Here is a 26,594-nt window from a genome sequence, read left to right as displayed (position 1 = left end):
CTTGGCCATGGATCAAAATAACCAAGCAATGATTTGCTTGAGGGCTGCTCTTGTAACCCCTCCCAATAAAGCTTATTTTTAACAAGGCAATACAGTTATCCTTCCTTCTTCCCCCAAAAGTAACTTAATGCTTCGCTCCAGTTTCCCTACTCCTAGGCGGCGAAACACTCCCTCATCCCTAAACATGACTGTGCTCCTTTCCCAAAAGCGGATAATTGCTTCTTTCTCCCTCCCTCAACTGTGGTTGACATTGCTCTCCCTCTCCCTCCACCTTGCACTGAAATAACATGAGGCTGAGCTTCCAGAGCTTCCAAGATCCACCAGGGCTTATCCTCAACCTTCTGCCCATCATCAGAGCTTCCATATCACACTTCACCACTTTCAGCTTATCCTAGGATCTCAGAACATGATTGAGAGTAAGGTAGGAAGTTTTGTAAGACTCCAAGAAGACTCAGTGTCTTTGGAGTGAATGCAAATTGGGGTGTCTCAGATTATGTGGGGCCTGAAAAATTGAGTTTTCCTGCCTAGTTTAAATTTAGAAAAAGTTGGGCGACCTATTTATATAAAAAAAACAGATTCTGCAGCCATAAAATGGACAGTTGGAAATCCTACAAGAGAGACAGTGCAGAGAAGAGCCATGAGGCCAGTACCTAGTTTTAGAAGAGTGAGTTATGAGGAAAAACTGGAAGATCTTGGGTTTTTCAGTCTTGAAAGGAGGCAACTAATAGGGGACCTCACAGAGGTACATTAAGGTAATAAGTGGTACAGAAAAGGTAAACCTGGAGCACTATTTCAAGTTAAACTGTGACAGTAGGACAAGAGGCATAGGTTCAATTTGGGAAAAGGCAATATTTAGGACCGATGTCAGCAAATACTTCATGCAAAGAGTGATCAATACCTGGAATGGACTTTTAGTAGGGCAGTGGAAGAAAATACCTTGGAATTATTTGATAATTAAATAGGCCAAATTGGCCTTCCTCATGCATATTTATCTTATCTGAGCAGGATCGGATGAGCAACTGCCAACAAAAGATTATCCCAATGTTAGATAATGGATTGATGGCAAGCTACAAGCACCAATTGATATAAGCAGTTCTATTCTGAACTGAAAAACTATGAGAAGGAACCTGAAGTTGGAAATGCAGTAAATGCAAAAGGCTGCTAAAAATGATTGTGAGAGGGCAGGATGGTAGCACAGTTTATTGGAGCATGCACTGTGCCAAAGTATGGTTTTGGATTTGAGGCAACTTGGCATAACAGGGATCATAATCACTGCTTTACACTGCCCCCATAGCAAGTTCCAAGAATTTGACTCTGGGTTCTACATGTTGCACTTTGGAGGAACATTCCAGGCAACAACAGCAATTTACCAGATATACTGGACATATAGGTCAAACACATACCTGAGCACTGCAGTCATCTGTTGAGAATGGTGCACTGAACTAATAGGAAGTATTGCCGTAGAGCTGAGATGTCCAACCTGAGGGCACATGTGGCCCTTGAACCCAGATAACTCAGTCCTATTTGTGATTATATTTCTTATATGCTGGTTTGTCCTGTTTGAATTCTACATAACAACACAAGAAATAGGAGCAAGAAAAGGCCATTTGGCCCCTCGAGCCTGCTCCACCATTCAGTAAGATCATGGCTGATTTTCTACCTCAACTCCACTTTCCCGCCCTATCCCCTAATTCCCTTAGTGTCCAAAAATCTATCGAGCTCAATCTTGAATATACTCAACGACTGAGCATCCACAGCCCTCTGGGGTAGAGAATTCCAAAGATTCACAACCCTCTGAGTGAATTTTTCCTCATCTCTGTCCTAAATGGCCGACCTCTTATCTTGAGACTGTGACCCCTAGTTCTAGACTCTCCAGCTGGGGAAACAGCCTCTCAGCGTCTGTCCTGTCAAGCCCTCTTAAAAAAAAAATGTTACGCGTTTCAATGAGATCACCTCTCCTTCTAAACTCCAGAGAATATAGGCCCATTTTACTCAATCTCTCATATGACAACCCTTTCATCCCAGGAATCAATCAAGTGAACCTTCGTTGCACCCCTTCTAAGGCAAGTATATCCTTCCTTAGGTAAGGAGACCAAAACTGTACACAGTACTCCAGGTGTGGTCTCACCAGAGCCCTATATAATTGCAGCAAGACCTCTTTACTCTTTTACTCCAACCCCCTTGCAATAAAGCCGAACATAGCATTTGCCTTCTGAATTGCTTGCTGTGCCTGCATGTTAACTTTCTGTGATTCGTGTACAAGGACACCCAAATCCCTCTGAATACCAACATTTCTTGGTCTCTCACCTTTTAAAAAAATGTTCTGCTTTTCTATTCTTCCTACCAAAGTGGATAATTTCACATTTCCCCACGTTATATTCCATCTGCCACCTTTTCGCCCACTCACTTAACTTATCTATAACCCTTTGCAGACTCTTTGCGTCCTCCTCATAGCTTACTTTCCCACCTGACTTTGTATCGTCAGCAAACTTGGATACATTACACTCGATCCCCTCATCTGAGTCGTTGATATATATTGCAAACAGCTGAGGCTCGTGCACTGAGCCTTGCAGCACCCCACTAGTTACAATCTGCCAACCTGAAAATGACCTGTTTATTCCTACTCTCTGCTTTCTGTCTGTTAACCAATCCTCAATTCATGCTAAGATATTGCCCCCAATCCCATGAACCCTAATCTTGTGTAACAACCTCTTATGTAACAACCTCTTGTGTGACACCTTTTTGAAAATCCAAATATACTACATCCACTGGTTCCCCCTTATCTACCCTGCCAGTTACACCCTCAAAAAACTCTTAATAGATTTGTCACTTTCATAAAACCGTGTTGACTCTACCTAATCATATTATGATTTTCTAAGTGCCCTGTTACTACGTCCTTAATAATAGATTCTAGCATTTTTCCTGCTACTGATGTCAGGCTAACTGGCTTATAGTTCCCTGTTTTATCTCTCCCTCCTTTCTTGAATAGTGAGGTTACCTTTGCTACCTTCCAATCCACAGGGACCATTCTAGACTCTAGGGAATTCTGGAAGATCAAAACCAATGTATCCACTATCTCTGCAGCCACTTCTTTTAAAACCCTGGGATGTAGGCCATCAAGTCCAGGGGATTTGTCGGCTTTTAGTCCCATTAATTTCACCAGTACTTTTTCTTTACTAATCTTAATTACTTTAAGTTCCTCACTCTCTTTAAACCCTTGATTCCCTACTATTTCCGGTATGTTTTTTGTGTCTTCTACTGTGAAGACAGATACAAATATTTGTTTAACATCTCTGCCATTTCCTTATTCCCCATTATAATTTCTCCTGTCTCTGCCTCTAAGAGACCCATGTTTACTTTCGCTTATCACTTCCTTTTTACATATTTGTAGAAGCTCTTACAATCTGTTTTTATATTTCTTGCTAATTTACTCTCATTTAATTTTCTCCCTCTTTATCAATTTCTTGGTCATCCTTTGCTGATTTCTAAAACCCTCCCAATCCTCAGGCTTACTACTCTTTTTGGCATAGTTAGCCATGGTTGGATCACTTTTCCCATGGAGTTTTTATTCTTCAAGGGAATGTATATTCGTTGAGGTGGACAATTAAACAACTAACGGGAGGAGGAGGCTCTGTAAACATCCCCATCCTCAATGATGGCAGAGTCCAGCACATGCGTGCAAAAGACAAGGCTGAAGTGTTTGCAACCATCTTCAGCCAGAAGCGCCCAGTAGATGATCCATCTCGGTCTCCTCTCGATATCCCCACCATCACAGAAGCCAGTCTTCTGCCAATTCGATTTACTCCACGTGATGTCAAGAAACGGCTGAGTGTACTGGATACAACAAAGGCTATGGGCCCCGACAACATCCCGGCTGTAGTGCTGAAGACTTGTGCTCCAGAACTAGCCGTGCCCCTAGCCAAACTGTTCCAGTACAGCCAAAACACTGGCATCTACCTGACAATGTGGAAAATTGCCCAGGTATGTCCTGTCCACAAAAAGCAGGACAAATCCAATCCGGCCAATTACTGTCCCATCAGTCTATTCTTAATCATCAGCAAAGTGATGGAAGGTGTTGTCGACAGTGCTATCAAGCGACATTTACTTACCAATAACCTGCTCACTGATGCTCAGTTTGGGTTCCGCCAAGACCACTCTGCTCCTGACCTCATTACAGCCTTGGTCCAAACATGGACAAAAGAACTGAATTCCAGAGGTGAGGTGAGAATGATTGCCCTTGACATCAAGGCAGCATTTGACCGAGTGTGGCACCAAGGAGCCCTAGTAAAATTGAAGTCAATGGGAATCAGAGGGAAAACTCTCCAGTGGCTGGAGTTGTACCTAGCACAAAGGAAGATGGTAGTGGTTGTTGGAGGCCAATCATCTCAGCCCCAGGACATTGCTGCAGGAGTTCCTCAGGGCAGTGTCCTAGGCCCAACCATTTTCAGCTGCTTCATCAATGACCTTCCCTCCATCATAAGGTCAGAAATGGAGATGTTCGCTGATGATTGCACAGTGTTCAATTCCATTCGCAACCCCTCAGATAATGAAGCAGTCCAAGCCCACATGCAGCAAGACCTGGACAACATCCAGGCTTGGGCTGATAAGTGGAAAGTAACATTTACGCCAGACAAGTGCCAGGCAATGACCATCTCCAACAAGAGAGAGTCTAACCACCTCCCCTTGACATTCAACGGCATTAGCATCACCAAATCCCCTACCATCAACATCCTGGGGGTCACCATTGACCAGAAACTTAACTGGACCAGCCACATAAATACTGTGGCTACGAGAGCAGGTCAGAGGCTGGGTATTCTGCGACGAGTGACTCACCTCCAGACTCCCCAAAGCCTTTCCACCATCTACAAGGCACAAGTCAGGAGTGTGATGGAATACTCTCCACTTGCCTGGATGAGTGCAGCTCCAACAACACTCAAGAAGCTCGACACCATCCAGGACAAAGCAGCCCGCTTGATTGGCACCCCATCCACCACCCTAAACGTTCACTCCCTTCACCACCAATGCACCATGGCTGCAGTGTGAACCATCTACAGGATGCACTGCAGAAACTCGCCAAGGCTTCTTCAACAGCACCTCCCAAACCCGCGACCTGTACCACCTGGAAGGACAAGGGCAGCAGGCACATAGGAACAACATTACCTGCACGTTCCCCTCCAAGTCAGACACCATCCCGACTTGGAAATATATCGCCGTTCCTTCATCGTCGCTGGGTCAAAATCCTGGCACTCCCTTCCTAACAGCACTGTGGGAGAACCTTCACCACACGGACTGCAGCAGTTCAAGGTGGCGGCTCACCACCACCTTCTCATGGGCAATTAGGGATGGGCAATAAATGCTGGCCTTGCCAGCGACGCCCACATCCCATGAGCGAATTAGAACAAAAAAATATAAATTATTTCTTTAAATGTTCACCATTGCTTATCTGTTGGCTTGGAGGTTTGAAAAGGGCTGTTTTTAATGATATTGCTTTATTGGTGGTTAAATCCTAAATGAGAACGCAAAAATGTATTGGTCTTAGCAGCTTGAGATATATGCATATTAATATATGAACATGGATTTAATCTTTATTCGTTATCCCAAAGGCTCATGGTACACCCCTATGCAGCCCACTAATATAAAAATTTGGATGGACACCCCCGCAATAAAAGATGCTGAATGACATTGGGTATTTTAAATTTACCATAAAGACATTGATATGATTTTTCACATTTCGTAGTTGTCACAATTCAGCATGACCCTTTTGTTTAGTAGTGGTTTTCTATTCATACCCAACATGGGAATTCACAGATTTGAGTTTTGAGTATTATCTGATTATTTTAGAATGTTAAATTGCACAAAAATTCACTGTCCACTATAAATGAATTGGTTGAGGTGCAGTTCCATGACTATCTTATGCCCTGACCATGAGCATCAAGTTAGCCCTTAGAGCAATGCTCCTTCATGTGTGGAGAGCGGGAGACATTGCTCATGCCAAAAAGTGTTGCAAAGAAATTGATGGATTAACTTCTAATGGCCCTTTCCAGCAAGCTAAGCAAATGTAGGAAGCACTCACAAAGAAACTCAACCATCCGTGAGGCTATTTGGGCCCAAGTACCAAATTTGGCCTGGTCCAGAAATGCCAACTTGCTCAGAGACAAGTATAAACAGAGTTACGCTGAGAATATAGGTCACAATGAGGGCTACTGTACCTATAGCATGTACCTTTTTTCCAGTTTTTGAAAGCCACAAGAGAAACTTGATACTTTGAAGGGCAGCTCAAATGGAAATAAGCCACTTTCTGTGTTATCATTAGAGGAATATTTTTATTAGTTTTATTTTTATTAGTAGGTAAGATTTGCAATTTTTATGGAAAAATCCATTGGTAATGTTTGTAAGAAACTCACTCCTTTTGCTTTAGGATATTCTTATTCGTTTGTAAGATGTTATGACCATAGTAAATTTAGAAAAAGGGAGACCATAAACTGCACTGCTTATAGCAAATAATTACCTCCAGGTCAATTCTCAGTGCACTATAGGCAGGTTCAGACATGTCTCTGATATGATGCATAATCATTCTAGTTTAATCGTACTAGGTAATATAATGTAATGATTAACTTTGTTTTATGTAGCTTAGGAAACAGCATGATTGGGATGTAAGAGGCTGTCTTTTTACAGAGTGAATAAAGTTTGATTGGAAATTCAAAGGATATTCAGCTATAATTATGTGCATTTAGAACAAAGTAAGTTCTCTAAACTGACCAGTATTCAATTGTGATCACTTTTTTTTTCTGTTTAAAACACTTTAGTAGTTTCTAATATGGTACTGAGTTTATTAAAATAGTTATATGAATATCAAAATTGAATAGGCTGCTCAGGAGCTCTATGGTTCCAGTCAAGATGCTTTCACTAGAAAACAGCTGGATATTGACTAATGAGAATTTGTTGTAGTATTTAGTCTAGTAAATTGGAGACTAGCAGGTTCATTTGATGGGGAGCACATTTTCTTTAGGCTGTCTTGGTGGAATAATTCGAGGTAGTCTCAAAATAAATTCCCAAATTAGAGGACAGTTGGCGTTAACTTGGAAATGCTACTCAAACAATCCATTCAGATGGCAGCTGCTATTTGTGTTTGTAGATATTTAGTCATATCAATGCAGAAGATGTGTTTGTTCCAATTTTAAGTAAAATGTCTTACTGCACTTAATGTTGCTCTGCAGCAAAGTAAAGCTATTTCTGAATTTACAAATAGCATGATACTGCTGAATTGACTCTGCCTAATAGCTTTTTCCTCCCCTTCTTGCCAATCTTTTCACTCCTCCCTTATTCCTTGAAATTGTATATTCGGACTAGGTTTATCCATTGATATATAGTAATAAACAGCTGAACTTCTGTCACTAATAACATATTTGAAGGAGCACTGATATAAGTGGAAATAGTTGAACTCACTCCCAAACCACCCCTTATGGGAATTGTTTGCATCTCCATTTAATAGAATGATTTCAACAAGTATTTTTGCTTCCTTTGATGGAGTTCTGGCATAACATTCATAATTGGAGTTTTCCAGTACATGTGGTAATTGCTATTTCATGAGAAAGAAAAATCACGAGGTACTGACTGCAATCGGTTTCACCTCTGGGACTTGGGTTCAAATCCAGCCTATTGTCTGTCGACTGTAAGAATCATCTGGGCTGTGCAAATCAGTTCATACTGGATTTGGCGCCCACAGCACATAACTGCCCTAATTCAGCACAAAATTGGCAATCTCACTGAGAGGTGTTACAGAAGAAACATCCAGCTTTTTGGAGCAGGGAGCTGGATACTCCTATCGGAATCAGTGAGTGAGCTTCATGATGCACTAAGAATTCAAGTACTCCCATACACACAGATTGCATGGCTCCACAAACAAAAGAAATTAGATTGCCCATACACAAAAAAAAGTGGGACCACTCACGCACAAAAAGCCAGATCCCTGACACAATGAGGCCTTCCTACACAAAAATTCCAAGCCCTCAAACATGAAAACAAAATCAAGGCTTCTGCTTCTTCCTCTTCCCTCTATCCTTCTCTCCTTTCTCTCTTTCATCACCAACATCATTCTCCCTCTGTTTTCCTTTCCCTTGAAGCTTGAAAACTGGAAGATTCAGCCTCAACTCTTTTAAACTTCCTAAATTGGAGGTGAGATTGGTGCAAAAAGGCAATCCTCTAATTGGGCTAAATCCACCTAACAAGAAGCAGCCTTTTCCAGTTTTCCAGGTTCAGGAAGCTTAACTGGCTGTGGCTGAGCCATTTATCTAGCACCATCTTATATTAAACACACAGAGCTGATTTCAACAACGGTTAGTTGTAACTAATTCTATGCGTTTAACAAGAGAAGGCATGGGGCCAGATGAAAGGAGCTCATGGGCCGCATATTGGACACTGCCAGGCTACAGGATGGCTGGTTTGGATATGGTGTAGTAGGAGTGATCTTCTGAGTTTGGTACTGAGTGATATTGTTGGGGTGATGTAGAGGGAGCTTAATTTTGCAGCTAACTATGTTATAACTCACCTAGGAGTACTTCATCTTGATGCTAGGTACCCAAAATGAAAATGTTTCATTCCATAGCAGTATCATCCCTTAGATTCCATTGTTCAAAAAAAATCAATTATTTTTGATATACAAGAGCTTCAAAATTCAAGCTTTGCTGTGTAACAAATGATATTAGTGCTGTAATATTTGTGACAACTCTTGAATATAAATTCTGTTTCCACAAATGAAAAATAAATTAGTTGTGTATGTTGCAACTTCAGTTTGGGTATTGAGATTTATCACAAGTCTGACAATGTTAACATTTCTTGTTTGTGAATCACTGAGTAAAGACATGGTGGATTCAATTCTGCCCATCAATAATGTTAGCTAAAAAGTCAGCTTGAATACAAAATAAGGTTTCCGGGGTATTTTTGGTAAAATTTTCGACCGCATGAGTTTTGCTCCATTCACGTCTGAGCTGTCAGCTAACTACACAGGCAGGTAAAGAAGTCCATAGATTAAAAAGAATGGCTAGTCCCTAGAAAATACTCAAATGCTTCCTCTGAAGGTTGTGAACAAATGGTTGAGGAATCAAATGTGGCATCTGCATGGTCTCTGATGCTCTGTTTCCAGACTTTGGTTCACAACTTGGAAAGCAGCCATGTTATATATACAGTTACTTTATCACCCACAGAGCCCCTAAGACATAATTATAGTTCTCTGTGATGTGACTGTTAACAGTCATTTGGACGTTAATACGGTGAGACAGTATTGAGCCATAAACAATGGTTATCTGAACTTTGAGGATATTAACTGTATAACTAATGCATGCTAACACTGTCATGTGATTATTCTGAAGATATTGATTATGTACTTAGTTTCATTAGATTAGGTGAACCCCCCGATCGGTGCTTAATAACGTAAGTGGCAGTCGTCTGTCTCGAAAGACAATGGTGTGAGTGCCAAAGCTTTTTAGTTACTTTGGCATTCTGTAACACCATGTATGACTGAAGAGTCCAATTCTCGAGCGACAATCCTTGCCAAGATGGTGCCAGCATAAATCATAGAGTCAGATGATAAAACCTGTGCAGTATTGACTCTTGAAATTCGATGCACTTTCCTCTTTGCTCTCTCTCAGCCACCTCTCCAGCCCTCTTTGGCTCCTTGATGCAGCGCAGCCCTCCACTGTGACCTGTTGTTAGCTGCATCGCCCCAGCTTGCGGTATTGATGTTAAAGGTTTTCAAGTCCCTCTCGGAAACATCTTCGAATCTGAGCCTGGGGCTTCTCAGCAGCATTGACGCATTGATGCAAGTTCTCCATACAGGAGATCTTTTGGAATATGCCCGTCTTGCATCCGATGTAAATCACCAAGCCACCGGAGGCGTTTAAGTTTGAGAAGAGATGTTAGACTTGGCAACTTAGCTTCCTCAACTACTTCAATGTCAGGAACTTTATCTTCCCACTTTTTAGAATATGCTGAAGACAGCAGGTGTGAAAAGGGTTTAGCCTCATCTCATGCCTGTTGTAGGTGAATCCAGGTCTCACTGTCATACGTGCTCAATGCATATTTGGTCGATCCTTATCTTGGTGTTCAGTGTTAATTTACTATTATTCCACACACGCGTAGTCGATTGACCGAATGTGGTTGCTGTCTTTCTGATGCGAGAATTTAGCTCGCCGTCTAGAGATAAGTTATCCAATACAGTTGATCCTATGTAGTAAAACCTGTGTACAACTTCTAGCATGGTGTTAGCTATTGAAACTTCTGGTGCAGTTAACACACCTTGTGCCATGGTCACTGTCTTTAGACTGATTGTTAGTCCAAATTCGTCGCAAGCTAACAAAAAGCTATTGCAAATATAATAATGTAAATGCAGTGGTAACCTAATAGTTTTAGCCTTATGGAAATAAACAGTTCCTCACCTAGATTGTGCATTTCCCTTAAATTGGAATCCTGTTTAATACTGCAGGGGACTGCTGTCATGGAGATATGGTTAGATCCAATCTGGAAATTGTCCCACAGATGGGATTTTTCTAGGTCTGATACAGAAGGACATAAAAAATGTGGGATGTGCCCTATAGGATCTTAAACAAAAATGCCGAAACAAATCTCAGAAGAGTGCTCTCAGTGCATCAACATCACTTTTTACATTCCAATAGTCTTGCTGAGTATGACTGCCAAATTTGTGCCAATTAAGAGAGGTTTTTTTTCGCTTGGACTAGTTTACTCCAAACTAAATTGCTTAAAGCTCGGAATCCTTAGCAACCATCTTACAATGCAGGGTTGACATCCGATTGATTTCAGTTGAATTAAAACATACTTTGTTCCTCAATGATGAAAGGGTGAAATTTGTTTTCAACATTAATGAAAGTGATAGAATCTGGATATATAAATTTTCACTATGACCTTTGCGTTTTTTGTGCACTGTTTTTTCCACTGTATTTGCTCAATTGTCGGTCTTGGCTCAGTTGCTTCTTAGTCAGAAGCTCGTGGGTTCAAGCCCCACTCCAGGCTTGAGCACATAATCTCAACTTTGACACTCCAGTGCAGTACTGAGGGTGCGCTGTATTGTCAGAGATCATAGTATCATAGTAGGTACAGCATTGGAGGAGGCCATTCAGCCCATCATGCCTGTGCCGGCTCTTTGAAAGAGCTATCCAATTAGTCCCATTCCCCCGCTCTTTCCCCATAGCCCTGTAAATTTTTTCCTTTCAAGTATTTATCCAATTCCCTTTTGAAAGTTACTATTGAAGCTGCTTCCACCTCTCTTTCGAGCAGTGCATTCCAGATCTTTACAAGTCGCTGCGTAAAAAAAATGTTTCCTCATGTCGCCTCTGGCTCTTTTGCCGATCATTTTAAATCTGTGTCCTCTGGTTACCGACCCTTCTGCCACTGGAAACAGTTTCTCCTTGTTTACTCTGTCAAAACCGTTTATGATTTTGAACACCTCTATCAAATCTCCCCTTAACCTTCTCTATTCTAAGGAGAACAACCCCAGCTTGTCCAGTCTCTCCACATAACTGAATTCCCTCATCCCTTGCACCATTCTAATAAACCTCTTCTGCACCCTCTCTAAGGCCTTGACATCCATCCTAAAGTGTGGGGTGGTAAAGATGCCTTCTTTCGGATGAGAAATTTAACAGAGGTCCTGTCTGCCCCCTCGGGTGAGCAAAATAGATCCTGTGTCACCGTTCGACGAAGAGCAGGGGAGTTCTTCCAGTGTTCTGGCAAACATTTATCGACCAACATCACTAAAAGATTATCTGGACGTTATCTCATTGCTGTTTGTGGGACCTTGCTGTGCAGGAATTGACTGCTGCGTTTCCTGCATCACAAAGTGACTACACTTCAAAAGTACTTCATTGGCGGTAAAGCGCTTTGGGATGTCCTGAGGTCATGAAAGGCACAATATTAATGCAAGTCTGTCTTTCTTTCTTAACTGCCCTGGGAAGTAGCCTAGCAAAGCCAATCCGTTCCACCAAGTGAAAATGTTCTGTTGCACATCAGACGTCACACATTCTTACAGATGCAAAATAATCTTTTTTTAAAAAAAAGAGAAAGCATAGCATTGACATGAACATTTACAAGCAGTTGCAACTACTCTTGCATTAATCTCACTGTAGTTATCTGGAATGGCTTATTTAGAGCAGTGTCCTTAAATGCACAGGCCAGGTCTTCAGAGCCCCTGCTCTTCTTTGAAATAGGCCTTGGGCCTTTTGTGCCCACCTGAGAGGGCAAACAGGACCTTGGTTTAACGTCTCATTCGGAAGAAGGCACCTCCGACAGTCCAGCACTCCCTCAGTACTTGTGCTCAAGTCTCTGGACTGGGGCTTGAACCTGAAAATCTTCTGACTTCGAGGCGAGAGTGCTACCATTGGGCCACGGCTGACACGTGTCGTCCACGTTGGTATGGGACTGGAGTCAGATATAGGCTAGACTGGATAAGGATGGCAGGTTTCCTTCCCTAAAGGATATCAATGAACCAGTTGGGTTTTTATGACAATCTGAAAGCTTCATGGCCACTTTTTTTTACCAATACCTTTTTATTTCCAGATTTTTTTTTAACTGATTTCAAATTCTGGAACTGTCATGGTGTAACTTGATCTTGCATTCTCTAGATTATTGTCCAGGCCTCTGTATTACTAGTCCAGTAACATAACCACTACAATTTGATGGATACAATTTTCAGAATTGATTTTTACAGGAAAAAAGCCATACTTGGATCAATGTGGTACTGAGGAAAGAGATGTATAGAATGTTAATAACTTAACTGTAAGTCACAGCTTATGGGTGGTAAACGATCACGAGAGGAAATGTAATAGGAAATATCTACACAAGCAAAATTAATTAATTGTAAGTCATTTAGTGCTGCAATTCTGCCCCATCAACTTTTAGCTGAACCTGAGCCTTGCCTTGCATATTCACAATAAGGGCGCTGGTGTAACAATGTTATGAAAGGAGCATTGCCTCTAAATACTTTGGTCTGAACGGTGTAGTTATCTGTGGCAGTAATAATCTAAATTTTCAACTCGAGAATCTGAGTGTAAATCTGAATCAGTTGAAGTTTGATCAAATGGGAAGTAAGCTATAGGTTAGACTGCAATGTGTACGAATTTGCTTCCAACTGAGAAGTTTCAGCTCTGAGAATGATGGGATAAAAGTGCCTGCAGTAAGCTAGCAGTGTATCCACACTCAATGGTATCACAAGACACACACACCCACAAATGAATTATTTAAAATATTGTACACTCTGATTATTAATCCAAACATAATATTGCCTATATTTTTATTTTTATGAAGTATTTAATATCAATAACTGTTACAGAAAGCAATCCTTAATGGCTCTCCTAAAAATGGAAAAAATTTGGGGGTCTTCGTAGTGCAGTGAATTGAACAATGCCCCTTTATCTTTGGAACCCAGGTTTGAAATCAGTCCAAATTGATGTAATGAAAGTCTCTTATTACTGCTGTAATTTGAATAGAATCATAGAAATTTATGCCACAGAAGGAGGCCATCCGGCCCATCATGTCTGTGCTGGCCGAAAAAGAGTCATCCAGCCTAATCCCACTTTCTAGCTCTTGGTCCATAATCTTGTAGGTTACGGCACTTCAAGTGCACATCCAAGCACCTTTTAAATGCGAAGAGGGTTTCTGCCTCTACCACCTTTCCATGCAGTGAGTTCCAGACCTCCATCACCCTCCGGGTGAAAAATTTTTTCCTCAGCTCCTCTCTAATCCTTCTACCAATTACTTTAAATCTATGCCCACTGGTTATTGATCCCTCTGCTAAGGGAAGTAGGTCCTTCCTATCCACTCTATCTAGGCCCCTCATAATTTTATACACCTCAATTAAATCCCCCCTCAGCCTCCTCTGTTCCAAAGAAAACAACCCCAGCCTATCCAATCTTTCCTCATAGTTAAAATTCTCCAGTCCTCGTAAATCTCCTCTGCACCCTCTTTAGTGTAATCACATCTTTCCTGTAATGTATGCAGTACTCAAGCTGTGGCCTAACTAGTGTTTTATACAAGTTCTAGTATAACCTCCCTGCTCTTATATTCTATGCCTCAGCTAATATATGCCTTCTTAACTACCTTATCTACCTGTCCTGCTACCTTCAGGAATCTGTGGACATGTACTCCAAGGTCTCTCTGTTCCTCTACACCTCTCAGTATCCTCCTATTTATTGTATATTCCCTTGCTTTGTTTGCCCTCCCCAAATGCATTACCTTACACTCCTCCGGATTGAATTCCATTTGCCACTTTTCTGCCTACCTGACCAATCCATTTGATATCTTCCTGCAGTCTACAGCTTTCTTCATCACTATCAACCACACAGCCAATTTTTGTATCATCTGCAAACTTCTTAAACATGCCTGCTACATTTAAGTCTAAATCATTGATATAGACCACAAAAAGCAAGGGACCTGGCACTGAGCCCTGCGGAACCCCACCGGGAACAGCCTTCCGGTCACAAAAACACCCATCGATCATTACCCTTTGCTTTCTGCCGCTGAGCCAATTTTGGATCCAACTTGCCACTTTCCCTTGGATCCCATGGGCTTTTACTTTTCTGACCAGTCTGCCATGTGGGACCTTGTCAAAAGCCTTGCTAAAATCCATGTAGACTACATCAAACACACTACCCTCATCGACCCTCCTTGTTACCTGCTCAAAAAATTCAATCAAGTTAGTCTGACATGACCTTCCCTTAACAAATCCATGCTGACTGTCCTTGATTAATCTATGCCTTTCTAAATGACGACTAATACTGTCACTCAGAATTTGCCCATCACCGAGGTTAGGCTGACTGGCCTGTAATTACTCGGTCTATCCCTTTCTCCCTTTTTAAACAATGGTACAACGTTATCAGTCCTCCGGCACCACGCCTGTAGCCGGAGAGGATTGGAAAATGATGGTCAGAGCCTCCACTATTTTCTCCCTTGCTTCTCTTAACAGTTTGGGATATGTTTCATCCGGGCCTGGTGATTTATCTACTTTCAAAGATGCTAAACCCCTTAATATTTCCTCCCTCACTATCCTTATCCCATCCAATATTTCACACTCCTCTTCCTTAACTACAATGTCTGCATCGCCCCCCTCTTTTATGAAGACAGACGTAAAATATTCATTAAGAACCATACCCACATCTTCCGCCTCCACACATAGGTTACCTTTTTGGTCTCTAATAGGCCCTTAGTTGTCCTCTTGCTCTTTATGTATTTATAAAACATTTTTGGGTTTTCCTTCATTTTACTTGCCAATATTCTTTCATGCCCTCTCTTTGCTTTCCTAATCTCCTTTTTAATTTCACCCCTGCACTTTCTATTCTCCTCTAGACTTTCTGCAGTATTGAGCTCTCGATATCTGACATACGCTTCCCTTGCAATATAAGGTGTGGACTACTGCAAATTTTTTTTGTGAACCCGATGGGTCTGACTGGGTGTGGTTCCTTGGTGGCCCTCTGGCACCTCACCCCATTATAAGCCTGGACAGGGTGTATAGATTGTTTAACCATGGGCGGGGTATCATTTGCCAGCTGATCTCCTCCTTACCCAACATCTACACATAATGCAATCCCACTCCTTATGCCTGAAGTGCACAGTCTCACTGGGCAATACCTTCAACAAATATTTCCTTTCAAGAGTCACTGCCTAACTGTTGTTTGTTTCATTGTAGTCTACCAGACTATTATCAGAATGGTGACTTGAGATTGTCCAGTACTAAGTTGGAGGATGATTCTTTGCCTACAATCTCTGCTCATCTTCAGCAAGCCAGGGTGAAGAAGACTTTGCAGGTAAAGGAGGCTGATGTACAGAAAATTACAAAATACATGTATTTAAGGATTCTGGGGGTAACTAAAGGATTTGAGTATTTGATTCCCAAACAGAACGCCCTACATTTAAGTTAAAAGGCTGTTACCCAAAGTAACTCCTCTCAATAAGAGATATTTAATCAGTTCCTTAGCTCAGCTGCAGGTTAGAGTGCCAAGCAAAAATGAAAACAAAGCATTCCATTTGGAGAAGGAAAAGCTAGCTCCACACAATTTAGCTCTGATGGAATTCTAAATTTGCAACCTTTAGTCAGCGTTAGTGTTTGTGAAGTTTCTGGCCACAAGAGGCCTGAGAATTGTTGGGTCGTGCCCTAAACAAAGCATTGATGATTTTCCTGTATCTCAAAAGCAGAACATAACTGAAACAATTATGTAATCCTATCAAAATGGCAGTTTTCAAGTATCTACTGTCTGACGCTACATTCCATCATCATGACGTGACAACAACTACTTACATTTATATAGCGCCTTTAATGTAGTAAAACATAACTCCGTCACTGAACATTTGGACCATTTGCAATCTATACCAATGATAACTCAATTACACTTTAGTGATGTCCAAACTGAAACTATGTACACCTTTATACACCAACTGTCCTGCACCCAAGCAACATTACCATGTGTGTCTTGCCCTAATTTTTCTCGAAGAGGCCTGCGCCATTTTCTTGCATCGAGTGATATCAATTGGGGACTGGAGAAAGCTGTAGCTAAGAGTGTCTCTGTTCTACTTAGATGATGAAACTTGATTCTATGTTCTGCACAGCAGAATGTAACAGACTCATTATATAACCATGAATTATGACATATTGGTAGTCCACCGTTTTACTCCCTTGCTCACATCAATATTTGTTTAAGTGAGGGAGGTGAGGTGGGGGAAATGTGACCAATTGGAATTAGGTGTTAGGTGACTATGCAAAAGTTACTAATTTCAAGGGTACACGAAAGAAGATTTGTTCAGTCAACGTCCATAAAGTCGCTGCTTTACTGTACCATTGTAGTGTGTTATGTCTAATACTGCATGGTTCATGGCAATAAATTAAATTGTTTCCTTATGTAACATCACGGGGACTACTGAAATTCGTTATGTTCAGCTTGGTGGTTGCAAAAACAATTTGAGATTTTTTTTTAAAGGTCTGGAATAATATTTAGAGAACATCAATGATTAGTGATAAAATAATGTGTTTGTTTTACATGTGAGCAGCTCTGTCCCATTTCTAACTGGGGTGTATATATCCCAAGAGCAGAGTTTAACATTGGATGAGAGATACGGATAACTGTTATTAATCTCTTTGTAATTGAAGAAAAAGAAGAGAGTGCGCAAAGTACCTGCGGGTGTAATTAATGACAGGTCGTCAGCCAACGCCATTAAACTACCATCTGTTCCTCCTCTATCAGAACCAGGTAAGGATCAGTTTCTGAATAACTGAGAAAAGCAAGAAAACTTTTAAAGCAATGTTGTGGGTTTTTTTATATACTTTTGCCAAAATTAAGGAATTGCAAGTTACAGTACACTCCCAGAACCCAATTTTCTAAACTTTCATATTTATAATGCTCATAATTTGAAATGAGCTGACGTAGGTCAGCAAAAAAAAACCTTTGCTTAATTGATGTCAACTTGCCACGATGAAATTAAGGTAAAATTTATGATTTATTTTAATTAGTACAGAAACCTAATCTATCATATTTCTATATAAAAATATTATACTTTGCCCCGGTAGCTTGGTGGATAAAGGCCTTGTAATATCCAGCCATGTGAGCCAGAAGGTCCCGTGGTCATTCCCGTGGACCTTGGAGTGCATGTCCACAGATCCCTGAAGGTAGCAGGACAAGTAGATAAGGTGGTTAAGAAGGCATATGGGATACTTTCCTTTATTAGCCGAGGCACATAATATAAGAGTAGGGAGGTTATACTAGAACTGTATAAAACACTAGTTAGACCACAGCTAGAGTACTGCATACAGTTCTGGTCAGCACGTTACAGGAAAGATGTGATTGTACTAGAGAGGGTACAGAGGAGATTTACGAGGATGTTGCCAAGACTGGAGAATTTTAGCTATGAAGAAAGATTGGATAAGGTGGGGTTGTTTTCTTTGGAACAGAGGAGGCTGAGGGGAGATTTAATTGAGGTGCATAAAATTATGAGGGGCCTAGATAGAGCGGATAGGGAGGACCTATTTCCCTTAGCAGTGCGGTCAATAACCAGGGGGCATAGATTTAAAATAGTTGGTAGAAGGATTAGATGGGAGCTGAGGAGAAATTTTTTCACCTAGAGGGTGATGGGGGTCTGGAACTCACTGCCTGAAAGGGTGGCAGAGGCAGAAGCCCTCATTGCATTTAAAAAGTACTTGGATATGCACTTAAAGTGCCATAACTTACAAGGCTACGGACCAAGAGCTGGAAAGTGGGATTAGACTGGATGGCTTTTTTCGGCCGCAACAGACACAATGGGCCAAATGGCCCCCTTCTGGTCTGTAAATTTCTATGATTCTATATATGCAAATCAGCTGGGCCATGCATACCTTTACGATAGCAAAATTAGTAGAAAGTTTCCCTTACGTGAACGCACTAACTCATAGAATGAGAAAAAGATAACCATATAAAGCATTGCATTTCAAATGCAAAAGTCCTTGCCTGTGCAACAAAACTTGTCCAAATTGTGGTAAATATAGAAAAATCAAATAAGTTGAGTTTGTGACACTTTTTCACCTTGACTTGTTCCATGTTCACTTTTTCGTTACACTACCTGATTAAACTTAACCATATAGCCAAGAGAACCTTAAATCAGTCAACAACAGCCATTCTTAGTTATCCGCATTCTCTATTGCTTCCAGTAATTCATATCGGCAGCCTCTACAATGTTGAGCTCAACTGAGGCTACTAAGAGGATTGCTGAAAGTGAGTGCTTTCTGCCTTTAATGTTCACTTCTAGTTGAGGGCACATGGTTGGCATCAAGGAAGTATTTTGGGCCAATTGTCTTGGTTCTGAGGCAGCTTCACTAGTGAAGCTGAGAATGGGTGTGTATGGGGTGGGGCGGTACTGAGCTGGTAACAGTTGTTCCAGTGCGAGCTGATTTTGACAGCAGAACCGGAGCAACTGAGGAATCCTGCTGGAGAGGACGGAGGCAGGCAGGTGGGGAGAGACAATGCATTTGAAATTCATATGAGCAATCAACAGCGTAATCTGGGGACTCTTGAATATCTGGGCGGTGAACTTGGCCTTCTGCAGTAGCACAAAATGGGTGATAACAAATCGGCAGCCTGTGGTGTTGCACCAAGTCAATGGAAAAGTAAATCGGGCTGTTGATTCATTATCACCGAAGACCAATCAATTTCCCCCCCCCCCCCCCCACCCGCCTCCATTATGGCAGATAGACAAGGTTCCATTGTGCAACTTAATAAAAGGTCAGGCTACTTTGAAGAGTATGCTATGTAAATTCAACAAAGAAATAATAGATCGTTACAAAATTGCACATTTCCTATTTTGTGTAAGGTAGATGTTTTTACTACCTCACTGGTGTTTCAATTTTATTTTCCTTTTTTACCCCCTAAATATTTACGTATTATCTCCTCTCACCACGCCCGCCCCCTCTTTATGGACTCCTACCTCTGGAGCCTTTTTGAGCTGAGAGGGTAATATTGCGAGTGGAAGACCTTTCCACAATTTGGCTTCAGTGCCCATCCACGCTCAGCTGACAGCAGCGTACTTACTGTGAGGTGAAGCTAGCTATATAAAAGGAATCTTCCAAGGATCCTGGTCAGAAAATGAAAAAAACAGATTTGAGGCAAGGCTGAAACATGAGCATGTCACCACAGGGTTTCCAAATGACTTATTGTACCCAATCCTGAGGGGTAAATCTTTCTAAATATACAAATTTTGCACATCCTTCAGCTATGCAGCTATGTAGCATTTTAAGTAACCAGAGTAATAAGCATAGTTTCACTGAAGAATTCCTGTAATGATCAATACTGCTTTAATTATGTAACTCCACTTCTTGCTCCATCCCACAGATCTTGCTGCTGCTTTCCAGAGTTCAGTGATCCCTATCCCAGCTTTCCCACCAAGGGCTACTCTACCACCCTTAATGCCAAATGGTACTAACCATGTGCAGGCCGCAGGCCCTCCAGCTGAGTATCACTCTGATTCTGCAGAGTCCATGGATGAAATTCCAGTGATCCAGACCAGACTTGGCAGTGCAGCAATGGTCGACTACACCAACACAATCCTTCACAGTGCAAAGGGCAACCTTGGAAATTCCCTTCAGAGTCTGATTCCCAAACCACAGCACCACGGTGAAGGACCTAAGCCATTTTCTCCAGTGCAACCAAATATTAGGAAGAACGCCAAAAAGATTGCTGGCTTGGATCCAAAAATTGAACTGGTTCACAAGGTTCCACCTGTGTATGTTAGTCACAGCAGTGGTGAATTTCCTCTACCTGAATTATTACAAAGCCCTAGAGCTAAAATGGAGCATTCTGGGTCTGGAAAACGGAAACTGTCCAGTAAAAAATACCCAGATTTGCCTGTGTTCTTTCTCCATGCCAGGGACAACTTGGACACAAGAACAAACACAACATCTGCGTGATGTTTAAGACCTAATTTTGAATTACTGAAATGGTCAATGGGTTTCAACCCATAAATGTCAAAACTGGGCTCCTAGCAATCATCCAGTTTTGGTGTATGAAGAAAGTGAGTCTATTGGCAGCCACAGGAAGTGGTATGTGATGCTCCCTGCCTTTGATCTAGAGCTGGTCCATTGTGACCTAAACATTCAGTGGCAGACCTTGAGATTTGAACAATAATCAATTTTTTTTCCTTTTTTATATATACATATATAAATGAGGGTTGATACGTTCTGTGAAAATATCCCTCTTACAGAGGTTTTAATATATTTCTGTTTTTGTTATTTTTATATAAATACTATTTGGCACTAAATATACATCAATATAAATCATTAGGCCAATCAGAAAATAAACTATGTTTCTCATGGACAGTGTCAATGCTATGTTTTTGGAAGTATAACATCAACTTTTTAAAAATCCTGGTTACAGTCCAATTTATGTAACTTTGTGTGAGGGAGATTGCAACAATCTCGGAAAAACTTGATAGACTTGTCATTTACTGGAGATCCTTTAAATAGATTTCCTGGAAACATAGCATTTACTTTGTGTGGCCTTAACGTTCTTTTAAAGGTAGTCTGACATTAGCCTTTTTTTGGGTCCAATTTGTTAACATGTAACTCAATGGTTTATCCTCTTAAGTGCCAATCACCCTATAGATGTAATTTCTGTTTAACCTTTTCAAGACTACAGTACTATTTCTGTACTGAAATAAAGCATTTAATTTAGACAGTTTTTAAAAGTTTATTCAGATATTACTATGGATCAACTGCTTCACTAAAATGCCGTGTTGTTGATTTTTAGGACATGGTTTGCACCTAGTGTCTTCCACTGTGCTTCTCACAGTGTAGGAAATTAAATATTGGGAAGACCAAAGCCATAAACTCAGTTCCCTAGCCACTGACTCCATCCTTCTCCCTGGCCATCGTCTGAGGCCGCACCAGATTGTTTGCAACCTTGATGTCCTATTTGACACTGAGCTGAGCTTCCGACCCCACATCCTCTCCCTCACCAAGACCACTACTTCCACCTCCGTTTCATTGCCCGTCTCAGCCCCTGCCTCAGTACATCTGCTGCTGAAACCCTCATCCATGCCTTTGTTATCTCCAGATTCATCTTTTCCAAAACTCTTCCGGCTGGCCTCCCACCTTGCACCCTCCGTAAACTTGAGTTCATCCAAAACACTGCTGCTGCCCGTATCCTTACTCGCACCAAATCCCTTTCACCCATCACCACTGTGCTTGCTGAACTACATTGCTCCCGGACCAACAATGCCTCGATTTTAAAATTCTTATCCTTGTTTTCAAATCCTTCCATGGCCTCACCCCTCCCCATCTCTGTAATCTCCTCCAGCCCTACAACCCCCTCAGATCTCTGCATTGCTGTACTTTTGACCTCTTGGGCATCCCCGATTTTCATTGTTCCACCATTGGCGGCCATGCCTCCAGCTGCCTAGGCCACTAAGGTCTGGAATCCCACCATCTCTCCTCCTTTAAGACACTCCCTAAAACCTACCTCTTCCTAATATCTCTTTATGTGGCTCGGTGTCAAATCTTTGTCTGTTAACTCTCCTGTGAAACCCATGGGATGTTTTACCACGTTGCATAATGTCGTTCCTCCCAGTTAAAGGGTGATCAGAAGTGTATCAGTAGCTGAAAATGTCACTTGAGACCATGGAAGTCCATGGCAACAATGTGGTAGGGATCTTCTTTATATCGTATATAAATGGACATTTTAGAATATATACAATAGACATTTGTACATTGCTCCAAGCTGGCAAAATGGACAGCTATTGGGTGATGGGGGTAAAAGAGATTGCTGCAGCAACTGAATTTGAATATAAGTAGGTGATTGAACTATTGACCTAATTTCCCCCATAGTGAAGTACCACAGACATCATGGGCTCGATTTTGGCGTCGTGTTTCCGGCGGGTTCCCAGCGGGGTGGCCCCGAAAATCCCGATATCCGGTCACGTGACCGGATCGCGACGAAATCCCGGCCACTTCCCGGTACCGCGCTGACGTGCGGGGCTGCGCGCGCAAGCCCCGCTGGTGGGACTCCCGCAGGCAATTAAAGCCAGCGGGGTTCCACTTGAGTGTACTTACCTTGCTTGTTGTGGTCATTTAATGAGCTGAAGCAGCTGTCAAAAGAGGAAGTGTGGGATTTTAGGTTCAAGGCAGTGAGTTTCCCACACTGGGGGAAACAGTCCCTCCTCAACCAGGCGTGTTGCAGCCAGCAGCCTGTGGCAGGTGCCAAGGTGCGCTCCACGGGGGAGAGCCCTCACCCACGCAGGAGGCCACCGCGTCACATAGGGCAACCCCTGCCCTCCACCACCCCCCGCCAAGCCAGAGGACAGACCGACACGAAACCGCAGCCCCAGTCCGAGGAAACACCCACCTACCCTGCACAACCCCTCAGACCAACACCTGCCAGATGGGTGGTGCGTTGACATCGTCGGAGGACGAACAGCATGACCAGCCCCAGCAGCCTCGCAGTCCACGCCGTCCGCCTCGGAGACGTGGGGCCCCCCAACACGGTGCGGTGGCACACCCACCTGCACAGCAGGAGGGAGGGCAACCGCAGAGAGAGATGCGTCGCAGGAGGCACTACCCTCCGCACAGGGTGTACAGAGCGAGGCTCAGCTTCATGGACCTCTCCGAGGAGCAGTGCATACGTCGGCTCAGAGTCAATCGCCAGGTAGTCGCCGACATCTGCAGCCTCCTTAACGACGAGCTGCTCCCTGATGGACCAAGCAGCATCTTCTTACCTGTCGCTGTCAAAGTCACCACTGCCCTCAACTTCTTCGCATCCGGTTCCTTCCAGGGTGCCACCGGGGACATCACTGGGGTCTGTCAGTCCTCTGCACACAAGTGCATAAGGCAGGTCACCGATGGGTTGTTCCGCAGGGCCTCGCACTACATCAACTTCGCCATGGACGAGCGCAGCCAGATGGAGAGGGCGGTTGGATTCCATGCCATGGCTGGCTTCCCACGGGTACAGGGTGTAATCGACTGCACCCACATCGCAATATGGGCACCTCCGCATGAGCCAGGGCTGTTCATAAACAGGAAGGGGTATCACTCCATGAAGGCCCAGCTCATCTGTGACCACCGCCAGAGATTCCTACACGTTTGCGCCAGAAACCCCGGCAGCTGCCACGATGCCTTCGTCCTCAGGGAGTCCGCCGTCCCGCCCATCCTGCAGGCACCCAACGCCGGCAACGGCTGGTTCCTCGGCGACAAGGGGTATCCCCTACACACGTGGCTCATGACGCCTCTGAGGAACCCCATCACCGAGCCGGAGCGTCGGTACAATGACAGCCACACTGCTACCAGGTCTACAATTGAGCAGACCATAGGGCTGCTCAAGATGCGCTTCAGGTGCCTTGATCTTTCTGGGGGAGCGCTCCAATACACACCATTCAGAGTGGGACGAATCATAGTTGTCTGCTGTGCCCTGCACAACATGGCCCAACAGAGAGGGGTGCCGCTGGAGGAGGCCCCATCCACACCCGCCACCACCATTGAGGACGGCGAGGGCGAGGAGGAGGAGGAGGCGGAGGAGGAGGACGCGCCAGAGGATGTTGGACGACCCATGCGCCGAACCACGACTCACCGGGATGGTCGCCGGGCCAGGGAGGCACTCATACGTCAACGGTTCTCCTAGAGTCAGACAGTGCGAAGCGCTCGCATCTCCTCACCTGTACATGCGAGCGGCCATACCAGCCCCCTCCACTGAAGACTGTTGCCAGTACTCCTGCACCCACAGCAGTGTGCCCAATGGGCGGCAGCAGGGGTTCGCCGTCATGATGGCCTCCACGGAACGCACCTATTGCACAGGCTGCGGAAGAATGGACGAGAGGTGGCAGGAGTGGTGAGAATAGAGTATTTAATATGTACAATGTGACATGATATAAAAAAAATGTACAAATTAATAGACACCCTGGTGTATTCCCTTTGTGCTTATAACGCCTTTGGATTTCTTTTGCGGGTACCCCTACGTGGTGCTACCCCTGTGGCTCCAGCAGAGGTAGTGGCAGGTTGCTCGTGTTCTCGCCTTGACCGGGTAGATGCTTTTGGCGGACGGCCCCTGGGTTTCGGTGCCCGTGAGGGCACCTCCACCGACTGCTCCTCCTGCACCGGGGCAGGGACAGACTCGGCCACCTGGAGAGGAGGCACCATTGCGGGTACTGGTTGAGAGGTGGGCAACGGGTGGGACGTGGGGGCGCCTTGAGAAGCGTCCCCGCTTCCATGTCCCCGGTCACCATCATCCCTCTCGTGGCCTCGGCCCACATCACCCCTTCCACCCTGCTGGACGGCAGTTTGGATGGCATGTGTGAGGCCTTGCAAGGCCACCCCGAGTGTATCCGTCAGCCTGTTGATGGCGGCGGAATGTTGCTCACCGTGAATCCGTACATACGTTGTCAGGGCCTGCAAGGACTCGATCTGGAGCTGTGCGTGACGCTTGAGGGAGGCCAGCCTGTCCTCCACCGCAGACAGTCCCGCACCTACCCGCAACACTGTGTCGCCGGTACCCTCCTGTGCCTGCGCCACCAATGCCTGCATGCAGGAGTTGGACTCCTCCATCGCCTGCGCAATTGTGGACAATGCGCACGGCACCTCTCCCAGTACCTCAGCAATTAGCTGGTGCCCCTCGACGACTCTCCTTTTCACTGGTGGCCCCCTGGGTTCAGCATCTGGGTCCGGCTGAGTAGAGCCTGGAGATGAGTGCTCCCTCCGACGCGGACCCTCCGCGGCTGCCCCTGCCACCAGGGTCTGCTCATGCTCACTCGTGCGTGGTGACTCACCAAGTGCTACCCCAACTAGTTGGCGAGGGGGACCCACCGAGGTGCGTGTCTCTGCGCTGGTGGATGGTTGGCTCTGATGTGACGATGCACCCTCAGAGACCGCCATGTCCTCTGAGGAATCGCCCTCCTCGATCGCTTCACTCGCAGACGGCCCTGCAAGAGAACAGAAGGCACTATGAGGCATGTGGACCAACTTTACGGTGCGCCTGATGGCAGGTGATGATACGGTCACTCGCGATCATGGGTGTTGAGTGTCAGCTTTCCCTTACCGGCCGTTTCGGCAGCGACACACTCGCCATCAGCTACCGACAGGCAATGTCGCGTGCGGGCGAGGTCGAGCGCCTCCACCTCGGCGTCGGTGAGCTCTACCACTTGCGGCGGGCCACCTCTGGTGCGTGCCCTTTCACGATTGTTCTTGCTCCTCTTCTCCTGTCAAGGCAAAACACAGATGTGTGAGTGGGTGCGTATTGCATTGTGAGACGCATCGAGCATCGGTGTGGGTGGGTTGAGCGTGGCGCGGATGGATGGGAGGATGCGTGTGCCACTTGCCCATCCCATTGCATGGGGATTGGGGTGTGTGGTAGTGTTCGGGTGGGGACAGGGACGGTGGGTACTTGCGGGCACGGCGAGGATGGTGAATGAGTGGCTGTGAGGATTGCTGATGGAGCGCAGTGGTGGCTGTGCAGGAGGGGTTGTGATCTGTTTGGCGTGATGGTGGGGACGGGCTGTGGGAGGGTGCGTTGGTGTACTCACCTTGCCAGACCTAGTCAGGTCATTGAAGCGCTTGCGGCACTGCTCCCAAGTCCTTGGGGTGTTGGCCCTGCTGCTCACCTCCGCCGCCACCTCTGCCCATGCCTTCCTGGTGGCGGCGGCAGGGAACTTGCCTCCATCCTCCGGGAAGAGCGTGTCCCTCCTCCTCCTCACGCCCTCCAGCATCAGCTGCAGCGCTAGGTCGGAAAAACGGGGCGCAGCCTTTCCCCTTGGCTGAGCCATCATCAACAACCTAATGATTGCAGCAGGAGGGGCTTTGGGAGACTGCCCCTTTAAGTGGAGCTCCTACATCGCGTCGACGGCACTGCGCATGCGCAGCCAGCCGGCACGCAGCTGGGGAGCGGAGAACCCGGAAGCAGGGCTTAATCTGTTCAATTATCCCGCGATCGCGTGGGGGACGCACGCAATTAGCCGTCCGCGTTTTCCACGCTCCCGGAGGACCACCCGCTGGGAACCCGCAGGCCTGCTAAATTCGAGCCCCATGTCTTGCTGCTAATGGGAAAAACAAGATGCTTTGAAAGCCACACCATTGTATTTGTTCAGTGGACTGTAACGTG

General features: G+C 44.5%; 1 protein-coding gene across 4 annotated transcripts in view; it reads left to right on the top strand.

Moving 5' to 3' along the window:
* Positions 1-21,201, top strand: part of zdhhc1 (zinc finger DHHC-type containing 1) — a 98,303-nt gene extending 77,102 nt beyond the window's left edge. For all 4 annotated transcript variants that reach the window (XM_067997811.1, XM_067997813.1, XM_067997812.1 and 1 more), the window contains 3 exons: positions 15,689-15,806; positions 17,144-17,243; positions 19,851-21,201. In XM_067997811.1, coding sequence (XP_067853912.1) covers positions 15,689-15,806; positions 17,144-17,243; positions 19,851-20,425 — 793 coding nt within the window. In that variant the 3' untranslated portion in view covers positions 20,426-21,201. The remainder of the gene's footprint in view (positions 1-15,688; positions 15,807-17,143; positions 17,244-19,850) is intronic.
* Positions 21,202-26,594: the final 5,393 nt, after the last annotated feature.

The sequence above is a fragment of the Heptranchias perlo genome, chromosome 16 (assembly GCF_035084215.1).
Source record: "Heptranchias perlo isolate sHepPer1 chromosome 16, sHepPer1.hap1, whole genome shotgun sequence".
NCBI lineage: Eukaryota > Metazoa > Chordata > Chondrichthyes > Hexanchiformes > Hexanchidae > Heptranchias > Heptranchias perlo.
The sequence above is the reverse complement of the archived record's forward strand: the minus strand, read 5'-3'. Positions and strand labels throughout refer to the sequence as shown.